Raw genomic sequence first — 22,823 nt, 5'->3', positions numbered from 1 at the left:
TAGTGATGCATAACTTTCTTTATAAGGATTTTCACACTGGTGGAAATCTACATAAAAAATGGGATAATTATATTTAATAAGAGAAACAGACATAGATAAAGATAGATTGCGCATAAGATGACATTTTTCATCTTGAAAGATATAAATGTACAGAGATGTTTTAAAGATATTCCTAGTATATAGATTAACTAGGTCGGTTGTAAACATTGGCTGTTATTATGTCATTGAGTACTTGTGGTGTACATGAGTTCTGTAGATAGAAATTTAAGTTAGAATAACTAACTTCAGTTCTTGTCAATATGATATATTGCTCATTGAAATATTGTTGTACAAATAGTTCCATTCCCGGAGTTATTTTACACACTATTCTATGAAATCCATTAAAACACCAAACCACCCTGCTTATCATTGAAGTACACTTTGACCCCTAGAAGTATGAGTTCGCGGACTGTAAAATTCTTGGTGATTTTACGTACATAAGCTATCTATGTTTATTTATTTATCTATGGAAACAGAGTCTAAAACTAAAGAATGCGTAAATATTAAGTTATAGCTTAAGTTAAATAATAACTTGCTACTTAATAATTAAACTCTCAATTTAACCTTGAAAGTAAATTTTAATTTTCCTGAACAATCTGAACCAATTAGAGAAGAGGACTTACGGAGAGATATTACGTAACCATCGCTTATCAGCTGTTTTTTTAATTTTAAATAATTTATGTAACCAAAAACAAAACATATTTCCAGTTACATGCAAAAAATAATTAATCTAATACGTGATATTTCTTCAATTAAGGTTTTCACTTTTACATATATCGTTGAATGCTGCTTTCTCAGCTGAATGATGATTGATTAATAGACAAATAGGAAAAATGCAGGATTTCAAAATTTTAACCCTGGGTTTAAATTGTAACTTGGTGATTTTGGCGAGTTAAATATTTAACCCCAGGGTTATATTTCAGGTTTAAATTAAGTCAGATCTGGCATTTAAGCTGAAACTTAAAATGTAAGTCAGAACTTTTCATTCTTTAGTTTAAGACTCAGAATGATTTAAATAAAATTTTAATAATTGATAGAGTGAGCTTTTTAATATCTATATTTAAAGTGTTAAGAATATAGATGTAAAGTAGTAAATGTGAAAGAATGTAAAAAAAGTTGATTTTTACAGAGAGATCAATAAAAGTGTGGTATATGAAGACAACTGTTGAGAACAAGTTATAATTTAGAATTATTCAATTAAGACGAATTAACACCCTAATTGGTCGTGTATACTGCAACACAGACAAATATCAAGCTATAACAGTTACAAATTTAGCTGAACAAATAAACATCAAATACACATAAAACTGCTTAAATGTAATCTGACCATTCTGCAGCTTTACAGGTATCACTGTATATCCAGTTTCAGTTTCACCAGTCCACAACTATTACTCTTTCACTCCATAATTTTTCCAATAATTCCATCCAATCAAGTCTATAACTGCTCCAATAGTTCTATGGAATTAAGCCCATAAGTGCTCCAATAGTTTATATCCTATCAAATCTGTAGTGCTCCAATATTTATAAGCAATCAAGTCCATTATTCCATCCAATCAAATCCATAAGTGCTCCAATAGTTGTATGGAATTAAATTCATTATTGATCCAATAGTTTATATCCAATAAAATCCGAAGTGCTTCAAAAGTGCTATGCATTAACATCTATAAGTACTCCAATAGTTCAATGCAATTAAGTCCTTAATGCTCTAGCAGTCTATGTAATTAAGTTCATAACTGCTCCAATAGATCTATGCAATTAAGTCAATAAGCACTCCAATAAATCTTTGAAATTAAGTCCATAATTGCTCATAGTTTATATCCAATCAAATCCATAGTGCTCTAATTGTTATATTGCAAGTCCATAAGCGCTCCAAAAGTTCTATGCAATCAAGTCCATAAATGCTCAATAGTGCTAGGCTATGCAATCAAGTCCATAACTGCTTAATAGTGCTAGGCTATGAAATCAAGTCCATAATTGCTCCAACAAGATCGAGAAAGCAATATCCAAAGAGAACTCCAACCCAACTTCCCAACTCTATGGCAAAGTCCCAAACAGTATAAATGTATTGACTCTTGAAGACCTCAACCTCATGAGGGAGCTTGATAATCAGTTTCTTAAACTTCCAATCCTATTAAATGTAAAAATTTGTATTGTACATATACAGCAAACAATGTACATTTACACACTATAATAATATTTTGCTCAAAATATAAAACCCCTTAAAGCAGTTCGAATTTGCTTTTAGTTCAAAAACTTTGTCATAGTTTTTAGCATTCAAGGTTTGGGGTTTTAAAAACTTAAAAGGCTCCATAAAATTCTAGGCAACCTTCTAATTTGTATTCTAGGCAAGCTTGCTTCTATCTACACTATGCAACAATTTTGCTCTGACAAAAAATTTCAGGCAAAACAAACCAAACAATTGACATTGCTTTGATTTATCTTAGTTTATATCAAGTAAAAATTTTCTAAAAAAGCCTCCCTCTTATTTTCATGATTATCTTCTTATAAATAAAAATGAAATGGCAAAAAACTAATTATTTTAAAATCATTAATGAACAAAAATAACCATTCATTTAAAAAGAACAGAAAATAAAAAACAATGTTAACACCAAAAAACAAATCATTTAGCTAAGAAAAAAACGGCTGCCTAAAAAACTGGTAATGGTAAGCAATTTTAACTGTTTATAAATGGTTTGTAAAAATTCTGAACATGTCCAGCACTAGCGCCCCCTGGAAAAATCTAACTAAAGTGATCTTTGTTGAGCTAGTTGAGTGGTCTATGAAGCACAGCCACTTCTGTCACAACCTTGCTGAACTAATTTCAATCTCCCGTTGCTTTTTTCTAATCCATTTTTAAAGCAACCAGTTTAAATTTACTTACTGTACTTTCTTCAGTTAAAAGGGATAGATGGAAGGAGGAGACTTTACAAGGAAATTGGCATGTTGAAGGACTTGGATGAAAGTTGATTGATTGAAGATACACTGCCGGTATTGCCTCAAGCTCTTTATCAGATTCACATTTTTTTAACTCGAAGGTCCTAACAAAATTACAATTTGATTTGAAGTTTTCAAAAATTGAATATAAAATAAATATTTACTTGTTTTGACTGCACTGAGGAGGGACATCAAGATATTTGTTTAAATAGGCTTGCTTGCACTCATCAAAGTTTTCCTTTTCTGAGCATAGACTCCTTTCCTTCAGCTGATGGATTTGTGATGCATCAAGTCTTACAGAAGTGTTTAATTGAAGCCAGGTGTTATCAATACTGGCATAGTTATCAGTATCAAAGGACCCTGTTTGATGAACATCTATGAATATATTCCTTTCTCCAATTGCCTTTCCATAGAGGTAAGTAAATTCAACCTCTTCCCCTGTCAATGGAAAGGATTTACATTTATAAGCATTTTTGTAAAACCATAGAAATATATCTGTATCCTCCTCCTCAGATAGATGAAGCCACTCTTCGATTTTCTGGCCATTCACTGTTAAACGAAGGTCTGATCCTCCTGTAAAATTGACCCGACACACTGTAGCAGAGAAGTCATCGATGGAGGAAAAGTTAGCATGCTGTACATTTGTTCTGGTGAGATTAGTTGAGAGTTTCTGGAAAGATTGTACTATTTCAATGGTCATACAAACAACCAGACTGATGACCATTCCCCAGTAAATTATTCGACCCAGTTTCTTACTCCAGAGTATAACTCTGTTCTGAATTAACACTGCAACTTTCAGGAAACTAAACAAGTCTTAATAAAATAAATTCCTCGTAAATGTTATGAATGGTGTTAAACCTGAATCCAAGCATTATACCCACCCAGCCCCACACTTCAGCAATAAACAGTGACAGGTTGTATGTAAAGCATACCTAAAAAATAAGATCATCAACTTTTAAATACAAATCTCAAAATGCTGCTGATCTTAGACTTTAAAGTATATTGAGTTTAAAAGGTTCCACAATAATGATTTGGTTGGTTGATCTAAATATTTGTTTTTTTTTTTACTATACTCCCTTTTTTCCCTTTACAGTCCCTTTAAGCAATAAATCTCTGCTCTATTTCCAACAATTTAAAAATCATTTATGCTGTACCACTGGCCACACAACTGGGGCGTTTAATTCAAATGCAAAGTTCTTTGTACAAATTCACCTCTTTCATGATGAAGGTTTTTGGTATATTGATTTGTAGGTTATAGGACAGATTTTCATGACCTGCAATTATAAAAGAATTATTGTTATCTTTACAACCCTCGACATGATTTTCTCCACAGAGTTACAAAATTAAGGAAAGATAGTCATCAATTGATTTCTTTGGTATACTTTGCTAACCTACCTACAAACATCCCCCGTCATCCATACAAAAAAGTACATGGTTACTAAAATGGCAAGATGCCTTTAAATAAAACTAATCCCAACCAAATTGAAAGCTTTAAAAATGATGCTATATCCTCTTCCTATTTTAAAATCATTCTAGAGCATGATCCTTCCTCTCAGAAAAAGGGGCCATATCTTTGGTAAAACCATGGCCCAGATCTGAGGAACATAATATTTAGAGAATTTTAAATCAAACTCTCTTTGCCAAAGAAGGGTTGCAATATGTTAACACAAGTTGAAGAACTGAAGTAACCATGAACCTATAATTTCAAGAGAGCCTCAACTTAAAGGTGAAGTACTTTTTCCCATAAAAACCCTTATTATTACTTCATTAAATTAAACAAAAGGAAGAAATCATCGTTTTTCTGTTTCGATTAAATTCTCCCAAGTTCCCTCATTGTTTCTGTTGCATAGACCCACAAGTTCTGTTTGCAGAAACCAAGGATAGCTAAAGAGTTGCAAATTAGGCATAACTCAACATCTACAACATCTTTTTAACATTATCTGTGTGATATGTGTGATTTGTGCTGTCATTGTATGTTTTTTCATTTCTAAATTAAAAATATAATACAATATATGAACCTTTTGCCATGAAGATCTCCTTGCTGACATGAATAAATTCTTGATTATTTTCGCAATCAAACCTTGAGAAAATATGAAAAAACATGGAAAATAATGTTAAAAATATCTTACTACCTCGTATCATCACAAGTAATTGCATCAAATTTTTCCTGGTTAAAGATGGCTGTAAGAACTTCAACATTGTTTTTACATCCTTGCGATAATGATTGTGAGAAACGTCTCTCTAAGTTTTGAAAAGTTTCTTCAGATATTCCAGCTGGAAAATATTGTCCTACAGGCACCATCAGAAAGTTTTCAATGCCAGCAGTTTCTTGAAATTTTAAAGTGTCCTCTAAAACACAATTATCATATGTGTGTAATGAGTCCTGTAACAGTTCTTTAACTTTCAAAAAGGATAAGATTTCCACTGTGACGCTAGTTACAATCCTTGACATTGAATAAACACCAGTATAAACCTCTTCTACTGTTAAACTGTTGGCAAATGCAAATCCTTGGCGATTATCCATTGCTAGAAGCTGTCCATTGAGATGAATATATACCATAAACTCTTTCTGAGCAACCATTTGGATATGTTTAACTTCATTCAAGCCTCGTCCCAAGTCAAGGGTATGACAGTTTTCAATGTAGGTTTTATATCTTGGTATGTTGGTAGAATAAGAAATGTGTTTTGTGTTGGAAAGATTTCTATGATTGAAAATCTCAATGGTTTCACCAGTAATGAATGTAATGTTTAGTTCCTTTAACTTATTCCTGAGATTAAGTGCCTTATTCCAAAAATTTGAAGTATTGCCAATGTAGTGATTTTCCGGTGATGAATACATATGTTCCAAGGAGCATAAAGATATGCTCAGATTAGGTGAGCCATCATGTATATTGACTTCAAGCCCAGTCTCCTTACTTATAAGCCTGATCACACTTATGACAGTTATGACACAAGTACATCCCATAAGTATAAGCAGCAGTACTGTTGTAGATTTATCTAAGAGTTCCTTGAGTTTTCTAGTAGGGATTAGTGGGCAGATACTTACCCAAGATCCATACAGGGACATACCTAGGAGTAGACCTACATATCCTCCAACACTAGCCATCATGGAAACAAAGGTAAAGCTTTCGTGCAATTCAATAAGTATAACCTCTGGCGAAATAAAAAAATAAACTCCAGATTGATTCTTGTCGGATTGAGGGAAAAGGGAGTTTAGAAGATTAATAGGGAACACATTTGCTCTTATTCTAACTTCTGTGCAAGCCTGTAAACATTGGCTAGACTCAGTTCTCAATAGACTTAAGAACTCAAGCTGAACTTTACATTTTGAACATTCTGACCAAGCAGACTTCTTTGTTGAGGGGCAACTACTATTGATTGATTGTAAAGCACTTTTTTCCATACATGCATCATATGTAGGTGCTCTGTCTTCACATTTCTTATCAGTTGTTGACTTTTTTCTTGTTAAAGTTATATCAAAATTAACATTTGTAATATGTTCATTTGCTCCAAGAAAAGTCAACTGATTTCTAGAAGACTTCTCTAGAAAATTACCCTCAATGTGAATAAACATGTAACCAAGACCTAAAATGTTTGTTTTTCACCAGTTATTCTATCTAAACGTCTAAGAAATGAGGAATGCCAACTTAAAACCATTTGGCATCCAAATTAATATACCTGTTGACTCTCTTGGGACTATTCTAAATGCTTGTAATCTTGAAATATTCTTGTTCCAGGTTTGGCAAAGAAGATTTGAACTGCGGGTGAAAGGATAAACCTTTCTCCTGAAAAAATGTTAAATGACAGATTATTATAAAACAGCATGTTGCGCAATATTGGAGTTTCATACCTAAATTCATTTTGATGAGAGGGGCTTATTCTCCAATTTGAAGTGTTTCTACCAAGTAGATGAATTTCTTTGATAGCATCCGATATTCTAAATCCAGTAACATCAATCCCTTGTTCAAGTATATCTTTGAAATCAGTCCCCGTCTCTGTCGAATTTTGTTCATTTCCTAAAGAGAGCTAGATCAAAATTGATTATTTATTAATGTCCTCTAGGCTTTGTTTCATATAGATATCAAAGAAGGAGTCCAGGATCTTTCAAATGAAGTTTTGTTTTAAATCTTTACTATTAGAGCAAATAAACAAAAATAAGAGTTAAATTAGGATTGATAACCCTCACTCTAGATTGGGACATCTGGATTTGTAAGGGCCTCCCAGAGAATGTGTGCCAGATCTGTGTTTAATACTACATTAACAAAAAACAAGAAAGGAATTGAGTCTTTACAAAGATATGATTTCTTGCATGGCAGTGTGGTTTCTGTATTTATATTAAGTTGGACCAAATAGATTCTAGTACAATAGATGGCAACATAGAATTTGTACACTCTCAGTACAGTTGTATTCTTTCGTCACAAGTGTCAATTCAGTTTTTGTGTCAAACAAAATTATCAATAATAGTGATAATTTTAGAATAAAATGCTTTTCTTACAGTAAAATAAGTGCAATTTTATGTGTTCTTTAGTTTATGTTTTTACAATTTTTTATTTAATCATGTCAACTATATGTAAAACAATTTCGTTTTCCTTGTTATATTTGACACTTGTGACGTGTATAATTGGTTCATTCCTCTGTTGCCACCTATTGTACTTGATAATCTATTTGAGTGGAACCAATTTTAGTAAAGAATGGTAACCTGAGAAAATGCAGGTTCTAGCTGAAATCTTATTGCAGAAAGAGAGTTTAAGGTTAGGAACTGCATCTAAAATATCAAGCTCAGAAGGCGGAACTGATTTAAGAGATATTACTAATCCACATTGTCTAAAATTATTATCTTCAATGGAAATTTGGAATGATTAAAAATGTTTAAAAACGAGAAAAATAACTGACATTAATTTCTGAGATCTTTCATTGACATAGAGAACATTTTCAATAACTTCCATAATCAAATTCGGAAATCATGAGTATGTAATGTATTTTACTTAATCTGTCAGACCACTATATTTAGTGCTTTCTGAAGAGATTTATAATAAAAGAGAAAAGAATATATATTAGCCTGGAATTTAGCGAATCCCTCGGTATGAATTTTGTCAGTCCCTTTCAGCCTGAAAGGGAATTCAAAGTGTACAAATCATGTAAAAGTTCACAAATTATATGCAGTAGAGTACATTAATACAGTATGTTCCCTAGACTATCCATTTCAATTTCGAATTTTTTAAAACTGTTAAATAAACTTCATAATAAATTAGGTGAATAAAAAATCATTTGATTTATAGTTATAATGGAAAATCATCGTTTGTAAAATCAAAGGCATAGAGTCTGTGAAATGATTATTGGTCAATTATGAAACCAGCCTCTTTCATAATTTGGTTTTTTTAATATTAATTTTAGATTTTCTATAAAATGATGTTTCAGGGCCCAAAAGGTTATATAGCGCAAATATGTGAAGCACACCTGCAGTATGGAAACAGTACAACAAAATGGCCGTTTTACACTTTTTTCTAGTAAATTCCACTCTAATATATATTCTATTCTCTTTGTCTACAATACAACATTTCCGAACTTAGTATTTTCTTGATTTAATCAGAGCACCTTCACTTTGAAAGAATATTCCCCTCTTCAATGGCATTCACTGTTTTAAATATAACTACTTGTTGTTGCACCAGCTTGATGAGAGCAGGCACATTATCAGCGCAATGCAGAGCTCTGAACTGATCAGAATGCAATATTGCAATTGCACATGCTCTCACCGGACTGGTGTATGGGGAGGTTTTGTGTCTTAAATGCAGAGTTTTGAACAGATGAGAATGCAATGCACATTGCACATGCTCTCTCCAGACTGGTATATGCTACAATGTATAGTTTTATTTAAAACTGTGGAACTTAAAGTGATGGTTTGAATACCTTCTATTGGGATAAAGGATTCCATTAAATCCATTGGACTTGAGAGATATTTATTGTAAAGCTGCAAGGTCTCGTAACAGATAAACAAAGCACTTAGTAATTGTATACAGTTCTTGAAAGTCCAAACATTTAAATGGTATCATGTTTTTTATTTAACTTGGTATGGTATAACTCTAGTAAAAAAGTAAATTATCATATTGTGTCACATAACAATGCAAACGAAAGGTAATGTTACATTTTCTATACGCAACTGCATCCCTCCTATACTGAACTTCAGACCTACTAACTTTCTGACCTATACTGCAATATCGGACCTACGCCAGCTGTTTATTGTTGTATTATTTGAGGGTTAGGTTAGGTTAATATGTATAGTTTTATTTAAAACTGTGGAACTTAAAGTGATGGTTTGAATACCTTCTATTGGGATAAAGGATTCCATTAAATCCATTGGACTTGAGATATATTTGTTGTAAAGCTGCAAGGTCTCGTAACAGATAAACAAAGCACTTAGTAATTGTATACAGTTCTTGAAAGTCCAAACATTTAAATGTTATCATGTTTTTTATTTAACTTATTAATTTTGAGCTTAACAGAAGAAATATTCTTTAAAAATGGTATAAGTCTAGTAAAAAAGTATATTATCATAATGTGTCAACAAACGATAACATTATTTGTCGTCTTCATTCGTCATTCTAATTAAGATATCTCGCACAAGCATGCCTAAGAATTTTCAGGACACATTTTTTAGTAAGTTAGTAAGTTAGTTAGTTACAACTTACATATTTTAGTAAGTTAGTAAGTTAGTTAGTTACAACTTACATATTTTAGTAAGTTAGTAAGTTAGTTAGTTACAACTTACATATTTTAGTAAGTTAGTAAGTTAGTTAGTTACAACTTACATAGTATACATTAAAATATTTCATATTAAAAAGAAAGAAAACTCAACGATAATTATTTAACTTTTTCTGATCGTACTAATGTGTAGTGTGTGAGTTTTTGTGTTTTTAAAAATAACTCTTTTTGTCTTATTCAGGAGCTGCTAGATAATTAAACTGTTTGGTTCCTTTATGGCAGGTTTTAAATCAACAATATGACATTTATTTTTTTTTCTCATTTTTCTAAAAAATAAATACAAAGCATCATCAGGGGTATACACAAGATTAAATCTAGAGAAGCAAAAAGCAACAAAAACTTTTTTGGTTCCTTCAAAGTTAGAGAGGTAAAATCGTAAGATTCTAAAAGAAACTGCACACCATTTGTATGTGTTTCTTAAAAGGAAAATGCAGCTTCTAGTGGGGGGAGGGGAGGGGGGGGGGGTAGGCAACTGTTGACCCCCTGGGTAATAAAATGTTATTGCAATAAAGAATTTAATAAAAAAATGGGACGAAAAAAAGGTATTTATTGAAGGCCTAGTTGCATAATACTGTCATATTACGGTCTACAGAGGCCAGAAACTGCATTACGCCGTCAAATTCAATTTTTAAGGGATTGTCACCGTAATTTCTATTGTTACATTTGAACTAAAAGTGTGAGATTTGTGATATCTATACTAGCTTGGGAACCTGGCGCTGCCCAGGTTACGCCTAATTACTCCCTCCATTTACCCGCACATTGATGATTTTACTGGGAAACTGAATTTTCGCGATGAAAGTTGACCCATTCAATCTTAAAACTAAACTGAAGACATTCCTGTGGGTCTCCCGGATTCCCCAACCAAAATTTGAGGCAAATCGGTCAAGGGGTTCCTGAGTTTTAATAACTTATAGATATATACAATACATGGTATAATTATCTAAAATTAGGTTTAATTTCCCAAACAGAAACTTTCCAATCTTTGGGAAGTCGCCTCTTGGGAAATAGTCACTGGGAAAATATCTAAAATCATAACTTTAGTCTGACAAAGCTTTTTATTAAGTTTTAAGAATTATGCGGTAATCAGGGTTACCTACTATAGGATGTTACTTCAGAGACGACATTACGTGGAATTGTTTAGGCCTTTTTCCTTACATTCATGATTCTCTGCAACTTAAATATTTCTTTGACAAATCATTAAATAAGCCATTTCATTTTAATCACTAAATCCAGGGGACATTAGTTCCAAAACTAACACTTGGAAAGGCTAAATTGTTTTGCGAAATTTCGCTGCAATCTGTTTCGCGAAAAAAAGAGAAATTTTTGCGAAAAAGCACAAAATTTTCGCGAAAAAAACTTAATATTGGGGAAAAAATACGGAAGAGAAATTATTAATTATGATGTAATAAAATTTCTAATGCTAAGCTCTCAGATTAGAGAATTCTTTTGCGCAATAAATTGTTGCAGCTATGGTTTTAGTGAAATTATTTTTCGCCAAATTATTTTTCGCGAAATTTCGCCAAACAATTTTCGCGAAAAGTATTTCTACGTTCTTCTTATGGTGTAGGTTTGTTTCAACTCGGCTTGAATTTGAAGATATATACGCTTGAAAAAGAAAAGTTTGCAGATTTGGCCAATTTCTAACACTCCCGTGAAATCTAAGGCAAAAGACTTAATTTAACATTGTGATTGTGTTAATTTTAGAGTATAAGCTCCTCATTCTTTGTTTGTAGCCTTCTACGTTGCAGGTTCCTAGAATTTTTGTTTTAAAAAAGAGTATTGATCAAAATTGTCGATAAATTTGCACTCTTCGGTAAACAAAATNTATTCATTTATTCATTTATTCATTTATTCATTTATTCATTTATTCATTTATTCATTTATTCATTTATTCATTTATTCATTTATTCATTTAAAATGTAGTCATTGTATCAATTTATTCACTTATTTATACATTTACTTATTCATTTATTTAATTTTTCATTTGTTTATTTATTCACTAAATCGTTTGTTTGTTTATTCATTAATTCATTTATTCATTTATTCATTTATTCATTTATTCATTTATTCATTTATTCATTTATTCATTGATCCATTTATTCATTTATTCATTTATTCATTTATCTTTTTATAACTTAACCATAAATTCGTTTATTTATTCATCAATTTATTCATTTATTCATTTATTCTTGTATAACTTAATCATTTATTCTTTTATTTATTTATTAATTTATTAATTTATTCGTTTATTCATTTATCCATTATTTGTTTATTCATTTATTCATTTATTCATTCATTCATTGAAAATTTATTTATTTATTCATTTGTTCATTTATTCATTTATTCACCTATACGTAGCAAACAGGCTTTTTTGGGCCTTATCGGACGGTGGGACGTAAAATATTCTCACACATGTTTGAAACATTTTCACACAGAATCTAAGGGGTATCCCACATATTTGTTTATGTAGACTCCTTTTTTAAAAACTATGATAGAAATGAAAGTTTACGAACATTGCAATTTGTAGGACAAAAACAAGGAAAATCGTTTTAATTAAATTTAATATAATTTGTTGGGAAAAACTTCTATTTGAAAGCTAATATAATTTTTACTTAAATTAATAGAGTATCATCATTAGTTTATCCATATATTTATGACGTATATTATAGTTTATCAATGTATTTTGCTGATCATCGACTAGGGTCCTGGAAAGGTACTAAACCCAAGCATGCCTCATCTTTCAGATGCATGGAAGCTCAAGATGGGCAAAGCTGTGGTAGAATATTTCAAGGTGATCTACAGGATGAAAGGGGACAGTTTCAGGAGTAAGAATGAAGCTCTAGCTCATAGATCAATCAAACCTAGCAAAGTTAAGATGTAATATCTCCAGATTGCTATCTCACATCTCCCCAGCCACCAAGGTTCAGGTTCATTAGATAAAATATGCATACATTCTTAAACCAGTTTCCTATTAAAGTGTCATAAAGACGAGAAGTCTTTCGTTTCATTTTATTCCATTTTTCTATTTTATCTTAGACGAGAAGTCTTTTTCTATTTTATTTTAGACGAGAAGTCTTTTTCTATTTTATTTTAGAATAGAAGTCTTTTTCTATTATATTTTAGACTAGAAGTCTTTTTCTATTTTAGGTTAGACGAGAAGTCTTTTTCTATTTTATTTTAGACAAGAAGTCTTTTTCTATTTCATTTTAGACTAGATGTCTTTTTCTATTTTATTTTAGACGAGAGGTCTTTTTCTATTTTATTTTAGACGAGAAGTCTTTTCTATTTTATTTTAGACGAGAAATCTTTTCTAGTTTATATTAGACGAGAAGTCTTTTTCTATTTTATTTTAGACGAGAGGTCTTTTTCTATTTTATTTTAGGCGAGAAGTCTTTTTCTATTTTATTTTAGACTAGAAGTCTTTTTCTATCTTATTTTAGACGAGAGGTCTTTTTCTATTTTATTTTAGGCGAGAAGTCTTTTCTAGTTTATATTAGACAAGAAGTCTTTTTCTATTCTATTTTAGACGAGAAGTCTTTTTCAAATTTTCTATTCCGCGTGCCATTAACCCGCCCTTGTTGGATTTTTACCGGGAAACTTAATTTTCACTTTAATAGTTGATCCACTTAAAACCAGGCCTAGAACATTCCCGTGGCTCTCCCGAGTTCCCCAATCAAAATTTGAGGCAAATCTGTCCAGGTGGTTCCTGGGATATGATCGGACAAACAAACAGACAGACAGACAAACAGACATAACAGAGATTACAACTTTACATATCTCTCACTTTCCCGGTAAAATCAAACANTACAGAGGTCTATATAAGGCTTTAATCCCTTGTAAATATATACATATTTACAATTTACAATTTACACTTACAATTTACAATTAACAATTAACAATTTACAATTTACAATTTACAAATTAGTATATTCAATATAAAAATAATGTCATTAGGCATTTACAATTTACAATTTACAATTTACAAATCCTTCGTTTACTTGTATATTTTTTATCGAAAAACGTCTATATTTCCAATGAATTTACAAATAGGTTGTAAATTTACAAATGACAAAGGAACATCACACTGGTCTCATACTGAGCCTCTAATATCAACTCGGATCAAAAAAAAATCAATTCAATTCCAAACAAATCATTCAGATATCACAACCGATAATCATCGATAATTTTTCGATGCATTCGTATATATAGTTGATATTTCACAGGGGCGGATACAGGATTTAAGTGAGGGGGCGGGGCAAGATTTTTTAGGAATTGCACCCTATATTTTATATTTTCTGTAGACATGAGGCAGCCCCTAGATCACGGAAACCTTCAACTTCTAGGGAAACAGATTCAGGTGGGAAATTCGATTCACAATGATACTCTTAAGCCTTATATCTAAATATATTGTTGACGAATAAATATTTTTAAATCCGATCAATTTAATTTTGTTCTCCATCCGTTAAGCAAAATTTTGCCCTTGATAAGACGAAACTTTGTGCTTAACCACCACAGATTTTAATCTCAATCCACTGCACTGTACATACTTTCTTAGTCCACTGCACATTTTATTCTAAATCCGCTACTAACTTTTTACTTAACTTCTTCTTAATCCGCTACTAACTTTCTACTTAACTTCTTCTTAATCCGCTACTAATTTTCTACTTAACTTCTTCTTAATCCGCTACTAACTTTTTACTTAACTTCTTCTTAATCCGCTGCTAACTTTCTACTTAATTTCTTCTTAATCCGCTACTAACTTTTTATTTAACTTCTTCTTAATCCGCTACTAACTTTCTACTTATCTTCTTCTTAATCCACCACTAACTTTCCACTTAACTTCTTCTTAATCCGCTACTAATTTTCTACTTAACTTCTTCTTAATCCGCTACTAACTTTCTACTTAACTTTTTCTTAATCCACTACTAACTTTCTACTTAACTTCTTCTTAATCCGCTACAAAAATAAAGGATTAGGACAGGAATTTAGGAACAATTAAAAGATTGTTCAGTAATTAGGAACAAAATTAAAGGATTCGGACAGGGATTTAGGAACAAAAAAAGGTTTTTCAGGAATTAGGAACAAAAATAAAGGATTAGAACAGGGATTTGGGATCAATAAACAGACTGTTCAGGAATTAGAAACAAAAATATAGGATAAGGACAGGGATTTAAGGTGGGTCGGACACAGGAACAGGAACAATAATAGGAACATTAGCAATTTAAGCAAAAAGAAATTACTGGTAATACTTCAATGCATGAAAATTAGGAACAATATTACAATTTTGATAAATGAGTATTTATTCGGGAACATCACTAGATATAAACAATATTATAACTTAACTTACAAATTTCAAATTCTAAATTTATCGATAACAATAACATTTATCAAATTGGGAACATTTTTTGCCTCGAAATATCAGGGGGGGGGGGGTTACGCCCCTCCCTGAATCTGTCAGGGGGGGCGAATGTCCCCCCGCCACCCCCCTGTATCCGCCCCTGATATTTAATAATGTTTTTTATTTGTTTGGAATTAAATTGATTATTTTACGATCCGAGTTGCAACTTTCTTAATAATTGTATGGACGCTTTGTTCTTCAGCATGAGTCGCTTTTAACAATTTTCTCCTTATAGACGCAGCAACAGATAGAAGTAAGATTATTAGCGATCAAAAAGCGATTATTTTTCGCCGTAAGCCTATACCCTGTAATTTTTCCGCTACACTCCCTTTAAAGACGACCCAAATATACATATATTTATATTTTATTTAATTTGGAAAAGAGGGGGAAGCTAAGTTTAGGGATAATTTTATAGCATTAGAGTTGTGGGGTTACCCAAAAAGGATTAAACTTTAAAATCACGACCTTTAATTAGATCTCGACTAACAGGGTGTCCCATGAAACATGCAGTTTTTGGTTACGGTAAATAGTTTAAACCATTGAAATATAGAGTAAATCGTAATCGTACTTTTTTAAAAACAAATATTCGCAAATGTTTCAAATACAGTGAATTCCTGATAAATGAATACATAGACCGTCATAAGTTTTTTCATAATTCTAAAGAAACTTCTTTTTATTTTAATTCAAGGTATGCAATGCAATTGATATATTATTATTAAACTCATTTTTCCGCTGCATTTGATCTTAAATATGTTATACTGCTATGTATTCATATATCTGGGATTCACTATATTTGTATTTTTTCTTTTGTTAATAAAAGTTTAATTAGAATTTATAACAATGACGACTTTCTTTATATCTAACTCTATAAACATAAATAGTTGCGGCATTCGTACATTCACTTTCTTTTCAGACACTTCACTTTTCACGTTACCTTTTCCTACGTTAAATTGTGTTTACTGATAGAATAATATTTTTCAAATGAAAAATACTTTTGATTTTTTAAAATTGCTTTTTTTTTTTGAGGGTACGTTGTTTATTTGACTTGTTTTCAGAGGATCTTGAATTAAGAGTCATTGACACGCAGAAGTCAGTCTTTCCTAGACTCTAAAGGGACCGAGTTCCTTAAGAATGACCGACAAGCTAGCCTCATATCTAGGACCAGAGCCAAGAAAGTTAACTGTCGGGAAAAGTTTTGAGAAAAAGAGTGGAAGTCGATATCATGGTTTAAGGTACAATTAATGCTGATATTTAATGCGTTTTTCAATAAAGTATATATTTTGTACATGTTAATATAAAATTGGAAATATATCCATAATTATAAGAGTTGGGCGCTGCGGGGACACATTAATCTAAGGCGTTCTTGTTTAAAATAGGTATTAAAATATACTTTCGGAATCCGGGCCTTAAATGATGTTTTGATTAATTTCCTAGGGANTGAACCGGTTCTCCTATAGCCTGTCCTAACAAATATTGTAAATGTTTGTGGAAATTGTCTTGTATAAAATTGATAGTAGGTGGCGCCCGGGGGGCTGGGTCCAAAAATCGTATGCTATAAGGACGGACCCGATTTCTTGATCTAGAGAACTTAGTTATACAGCTCTAAAGATATTCTAATTAAATAATACTAACTTATGTTTAGATACGATTTTAAACCTGTTTCCATAGACGAGGACAAAGATGGAGTTCTTGAGGTACAAAAGTTTTTTACAATTTTGTAATTTTTAAATTCATATTTTTACAAATTACAATATTAAACTATACATGTTTTTAATGCAATAATTTAAGGCTATTATGCATTTCTTAACATAGCTGATAAAGCAATTTGTAATTCTCAAAGGTACAAAAGTTAAAATCTTCAGAAATGATGAAATAGAGATAATATAATTGAGAAAACATTATACATAAAGGATAGAGCTACACGCCTGGTGAATTGGAGGATTTACAGAGCGTCTGGAAACATTGACCTAGAAGACAAGAAAGAAATAATGTTTCCGGAGCTGAAAACTTTAGAATGGGATAACGAGATCAATGCTTGATCTCCTCTTTTTTCTTAATCTCCAGATTAAATAATGCTCGTTCTCCTCTTGCTATTAATCTCCAGATTTATTAACCGATCGTGATTAAGGATATCTTATTCAAAAGTGTTCAGCTCTGAGTCTAAAACTAAAGAATGCGCGAAATTTAAGTTACAGCTTAAAAGTTCTGAAAAATAATGAGTTGAGTTTAAATATTAACTTTTAAACCTATAAGGGAAATTTAAATTTCCTGTAAAAAATTTCAACCAATCAGAATCACGAGAATTACGATAACGGGAATAGGTTTAAAAACTCAAATAGTCAAATGAAATCATTTTCATGCATTGAATTATCTCATAATTGAATGCGGGATTTCCGGGTTAAAATTTTAACTCGCCAAAATCGACGAGTTAAATATTTAAGCCCAGGGTTAAATTAAGGTTTAAATTAAGTCAGAAGTGGCATTTAAGCTGAAACTTAACATTTATGTCGGAACTTTTCGTTCTTTAGTTTTGGACTCAGGAAAATTGAATGTTGAAAATTATAATTTAAAATATATAATTTTGTTAGGTTAAAGAAAACAGTTCTGTTGCTGTTTCTCTTCCTCATATAGATGGATCCGGTCAGACTAATTATAAGGTAGGAGACTAATAGTGGCATGATAATCAGGAATGTATATTAATTATCGATCATGAAACTGGAGAATTAACTCTTGAAAGGTTGTCCCATCAGGTCAATATTCATTTTACGTTTTAAATATTAGCACTAGATTTTTTATCTGCTATCTTAAATATTAAGTTAAGATGTGCAATGACTTGTTTTGCCATTATACTTTAGGAAATTCATAATTTGGCAAAGGGTTATAAGGGCAAATGTTTTCAAAATTGTTTATTCTAGATATTTGTTTTTCATAAACCGCCAAAATATTGACCCGCAGAGAAAATATGTTTAATAAACGAACAAGTTAAACTGAAGTCTTTTGGTCTATTTTGGAACACTGTTTGTACCCGTCAATATTTGTTAAAATCTTCAGATAATGGTAAAAAAGACGCGAGCAGAGCGAGCAGAAAAATCAGATAAATCGGATTCCGAAAGATTTCCACAGCCGGTAAGCCTAATTAATTTGAGTTCAATAAACATGAATAAATTAATAACTCTTCTAAATCTAGATTGCTACCTCATTGGTTTTTAAATGAATTTAATTTTAAATGTGTAAAAAGGTGTAAATGCTAATTCAAAAGTTTATGTCTCAGATTTCTAGATAAATGGTCCAAAAATTATTGTAGATGATGATAGGTTCCAACAAAGGAATTTACCTACTAGGAATTTTAAAATGTTTACTGAATTAGATAAGAAGGTGTGTTGATAAAAAAAGAATATTAAAACGAACTTTTAGGTTATTCATGAGTGCCAAGAATGTAAGGCAAGGAAAGTTAATTGCAGTTGCGTATACTCTGCGTACATATTAAAACCAGTTCTCTCTGGGCGGAATTTGTAAACAAGAATAGATGCATCAGTTCTTTTGGGGAACTTTTAGTTGCATAAGGTTGATTTTTATTCCACTTCCGCCAAGTGGGGGCGGGGGGGATTATTTCTTCATGGGAATTTTTTTTGTTCCAGCATGAGGGATTTTTTACTAAATTAGAGGGAATTAATTTACTCAAAGGTTTTAAAATTATTAAAACTTTGTACTCTTGCAATTTGGATGACACTTAATTTGTTGATAAAATGTTTTGCATGCATAGATTTTAAATAAAAAAATATTACCGCACCCTTTATTTTATAGATTATAAAGGATGAAAAATTGGTGCACCCCATATTTTATAAATAATAAATGATGAAAAGTTGGTGCTCCCTATATTTTATAGATTATAAATGACAAAAAAATGTGCACCCTATATTTTATAAATAATAAATGATGAAAAGTTGGTGCACCCTATATTTTATCGATTATAAATGATGAAAAGTTGGTGCACCCTATATTTTATAGATTATAAATGATGAAAAGTTGGTGCACCCTATATTTTATAGATTATAAATGATGAAAAGTTGGTGCACACTATATTTTATAGACTATAAATGATGAAAAGTTGATGCACTCTATTTTTTATAGCTTGTAAATAATGAATTGTATAATTATAAAAATAGAATAAGTGATGAAATGTTACTGCATCCTATATTTAAAAAATTCCTAACTGAAAGGCCCGGCGTTGCCCGTGGAAAAAAAATGTGCACCCTAAATTTTATATTTTCTGTAGACATGAGGCAGCCCCTAGATCACGGAAACCTTCAACATCTAGGGAAACAGATTCAGGTGGGAAATTTGATTCACAATGATACCCTTAATCCTTATATCTAAATATTTACGAGGAAATATATTGTTGATGAAAAAATATTTTAAAATCTGATCAATTTAATATTGTTCTTCATCCGTTAAGCAAAAGTTTGCCCTTGATAAGACGAAATTTTGTGCTTAAACACTACAGATTTTGATCTCAATCCACTGCACTGTACATACTTTCTTAGTCCACTGCACATTTTCTGCCAAATCTGCTATTAACTTTCTACTTAACTTCTTCTTAATCCGCTACTAACTTTCTACTTAACTTCTTCTAAATCCGCTACTAACTTTCTACTTAACTTCTTCTTAATCCACTACTAACTTTCTACTTAACTTCTTCTTAATCCACTACTAACTTTCTACTTAACTTCTTCTTAATCCGCTACTAACTTTCTACTTAACTTCTTCTTAATCCGCTACAAATTTTCTACTTAACTTCTTCTTAATCCGCTAAAAATTTTCTACTTAACTTCTTCTTAATCCGGTAATGATGTCCTTAATCCGCTTAATTCAGAGTTCTGTATTACTCCGATGAATTCCGCTAAGTCAAGTCCAGCACGGCCCGGTTCGGCCAAACCTAGTCCGCTACGGCAGGGGTCCACTAAATCGAGCCCAAGTCTCTCACAGGTACAACTTCTAGAAGAAATATTAAAAATTATTTTATAACTTAAAGAAATTTGCATATAAAAAGATGTATGTTGCTAATATCTTTAATTAAGTTATTTATCAGAAAGTTAATGGAGCATTGGACTCCATTTTTTTTCTGTCCAAATTTCAATTATTAGTTTAGGTAATTTTAACAGATTTTTTCCAAGATTTACTGATAGAATTTGTAACTGTTTCTAATTGTAAACTAAAGCATGGAAAATACAAATAAAAAATGAGAAATCAACTTTTTTCAATCATCCCAGGCCTTTTATATAAGTATTGACCTCTGGCCTCTAGATTGATACATTGGGTCGACCTCTGGACTCTCTGGGCCGACCTCTCGACTCATCCAGTTCCAGTTCTAGCGATTCAAGCGATTCTGATTCAGACTTTGGAGAGGCAAAACGTAAGATCATTTTTGCCATTTTTTTTAGCGATCATAAAATAAAAGCGGGTTAAAATTTGAGTATCAAGAACATATCTACTCCTGATGGTAATCTTGCATCGGTCAATATGACATCTATATATATATTATATAGTTTTGTGGACTGATATTACAGATTAATTGATAGATTATTTGAGTCACTGATTAATTCTTTTAATTTAAGATCATTTAAATATCTGATTGGTTGGTTGGTTGGTTGGTTGGTTGGTTGGTTGGTTGGTTGATTGATTGATTGATTGATTGATTGATATCTAGGATCTGGGGTTGAGAATACCGGACTAAGTTTGATGAGTCAGGATTTCTCCTCTGAACCTGTTCTACCCAAGGTAAATCAAAAATTATGAAGAAAAAATCTTAATTTTTTTGAGATTTATTTTTACATATTTTGTCTTATTTCCTAATTGTTTACTCAACAAATAGAATTAGAATGTTTGAGAACAGTGACTTAATAATTGCCTATTAGATCTACTGAAATACGTAGCTTAATCACTTAAAGCGGCCTTAATTCATTCTTGATTTAGTTGATTCCAGTGCTTAGGATCCCCGCAACATTTTTGCTTTCTGGCCAAAAATAGGCGGATCAACGGATCCGGATCGAATGGGGCAAAATATCAACCAAAAATTGTAAGAACAAACTTGTTGCCTTCAAAACCGATCCAGGATCCGATAAAAATAGAATAAATCCTAAGCACTTGGTTAATTCACTTCAAGACTGCGGGAGCGGGGAGTAGGACGTTCCCAAAAACCTGATATGATTTGATTGACTAGTTTTGCTTTCTAAAAAAAAACTCTTTTCTCAGAGAGGAGGTGTTCTGCCCTCGGCTAGGCCTGAACCTAAACATAGAAAATCCGCAGGTACAAATTTTAACAGGGTTGTACATTTCCATAAAAATCAATTGATAAGTTTTTTTTTTATCAATTTTCATGTTTTTTGCTAAATTTGGGTAAATGTTTTGGATAAAAGTATGACAAAGATCAAATTGCCTTTGATGTCCAATTTGTATTTTTTCCCCCAGAACATCAACAATTATTTTCTCTCGCCTACCCTTGTTTTTGTGAGATATTTAGGGCCCAATACTTGTCCCGTAGAATTCCATAAGATGGGGTCCATCACCATTTTGTTGAGCATCATTAAGATTTATTAAAAAGATTTTTTTTTAGCACAAGACTCTTCATCAAAATCATCGCATCCATTCCAACCTAAGGAAATTGTTTATTCATTCAGTAAATCATGAATTTATTTATATTAAAGAAGATTAAAATTAAACTAATTTTCTGTAGTTTTTACTAAATTTAAAGAATAGCTTTAAATTGTCATTTTTTTTTAATTTGAAAGATTTTAAACATTAACGGATATTTCTTATAAAGCTGAAACTAGAAACTTAATTATTTTTATTTTCTGATGTTTGAATGAATGAATTATTGTTAGACGGATATCCTGGGCGACGATCTTAGGAAATCAAACTTTATCTTTAAAATACGATTAAACTTTTTAATCATTTTTGACAAGTAATAGTCTTAGTACTGCTTTTACATTAACAAGCCTTTCTTTTTCGTACATTTAAAAACAAATAAAAATTTCGCGGATTTTCAGTGAAACTTTCGAATTTTGAGTTCATATTTTTTAACATATTTTTTACTTTTCTCTGTTTAAAAAAATTTTTTTGTCCATTTTTTTTGCCTCCGCGTTCTTTTCTGTTTTTTTTTGAATATTTAACTGTTTGCCATATGAACTAAGAAATCTTAAAAAAGTTTGACAATGTTTGAGTATAGATTATCGGACTCTGATAACTCGGACTAGAGGCTAATTATCGATCAATCAAGTTATTTTATTTTGTTAATGTTCTATTTGTTATTTGTTATTCATGAATTGTCAAGTAACCCTGAGTGTTATTTCAGTGGTATATATTTCAGGGGTATATATTTCAGTGGTATATATTTCAGGGGTATATATTTCAGTGGTATATATTTCAGTGGTATATATTTCTGTGGTATATATTTCAGGGGTATATATTTCAGTGGTATATATTTCAGGGGTATATATTTCAGTGGTATATATTTTCGATTTTGTAAATCTCAAAGCCATCATTAAATGCCAAACGTGACTTTGTGAAGAAATGTTTTTATTGTAAAAAAATGAAAATTCAGACTTGTAGAACAATCATGTTTCCTACGGTAAGAACATTTCGATTAATAAGAAGATAACTTTTTTTACCCCTTTCTTGTTCACATTTTTTTATA

The 22,823-nt window shown here is 31.3% G+C and overlaps 3 protein-coding genes and 1 long non-coding RNA gene across 4 annotated transcripts; 3 read left to right on the top strand and 1 right to left on the bottom strand.

Annotated features, from left to right (window-relative positions):
- Nucleotides 1-1,136: 1,136 nt before the first annotated feature.
- On the bottom strand, nucleotides 1,137-9,432 carry LOC111718238 (uncharacterized). The gene is made up of 11 exons (XM_023493783.1): nucleotides 9,295-9,432; nucleotides 7,673-7,738; nucleotides 6,824-6,989; nucleotides 6,652-6,758; nucleotides 5,106-6,558; nucleotides 4,992-5,053; nucleotides 4,186-4,247; nucleotides 3,832-3,905; nucleotides 3,138-3,776; nucleotides 2,921-3,077; nucleotides 1,137-2,167 (listed from the first exon to the last, which is right to left on the bottom strand). The coding sequence occupies exons 1-11, from the start codon at nucleotides 9,326-9,328 to the stop codon at nucleotides 1,994-1,996; spliced, it is 2,994 nt and encodes a 997-aa protein (XP_023349551.1). The 5' UTR covers nucleotides 9,329-9,432; the 3' UTR covers nucleotides 1,137-1,993.
- Nucleotides 9,433-16,158: 6,726 nt separating this feature from the next.
- LOC111718242 (ELL-associated factor 2) lies at nucleotides 16,159-17,806 on the top strand. The gene is made up of 3 exons (XM_023493790.1): nucleotides 16,159-16,362; nucleotides 16,773-16,824; nucleotides 17,719-17,806. The coding sequence occupies exons 1-3, from the start codon at nucleotides 16,262-16,264 to the stop codon at nucleotides 17,797-17,799; spliced, it is 234 nt and encodes a 77-aa protein (XP_023349558.1). The 5' UTR covers nucleotides 16,159-16,261; the 3' UTR covers nucleotides 17,800-17,806.
- Nucleotide 17,807: 1 nt separating this feature from the next.
- On the top strand, nucleotides 17,808-18,214 carry LOC111718243 (uncharacterized). The gene is made up of 2 exons (XR_002769012.1): nucleotides 17,808-17,880; nucleotides 18,182-18,214. It is a non-coding gene; the product is annotated as an uncharacterized LOC111718243 (long non-coding RNA).
- A 1,187-nt stretch (nucleotides 18,215-19,401) lies between these two features.
- On the top strand, nucleotides 19,402-22,483 carry LOC111718241 (uncharacterized). The gene is made up of 8 exons (XM_023493789.1): nucleotides 19,402-19,462; nucleotides 20,004-20,116; nucleotides 20,435-20,543; nucleotides 20,838-20,908; nucleotides 21,383-21,437; nucleotides 21,744-21,787; nucleotides 22,012-22,037; nucleotides 22,356-22,483. Exons 2-8 carry the CDS (start codon nucleotides 20,021-20,023, stop codon nucleotides 22,381-22,383), a joined length of 429 nt encoding a protein of 142 aa, XP_023349557.1. The 5' UTR covers nucleotides 19,402-19,462; nucleotides 20,004-20,020; the 3' UTR covers nucleotides 22,384-22,483.
- Nucleotides 22,484-22,823: the final 340 nt, after the last annotated feature.

This window comes from Eurytemora carolleeae, unplaced genomic scaffold (assembly GCF_000591075.1).
Source record: "Eurytemora carolleeae unplaced genomic scaffold, Eaff_2.0 scaffold556, whole genome shotgun sequence".
NCBI lineage: Eukaryota > Metazoa > Arthropoda > Copepoda > Calanoida > Temoridae > Eurytemora > Eurytemora carolleeae.
The sequence above is the reverse complement of the archived record's forward strand: the minus strand, read 5'-3'. Positions and strand labels throughout refer to the sequence as shown.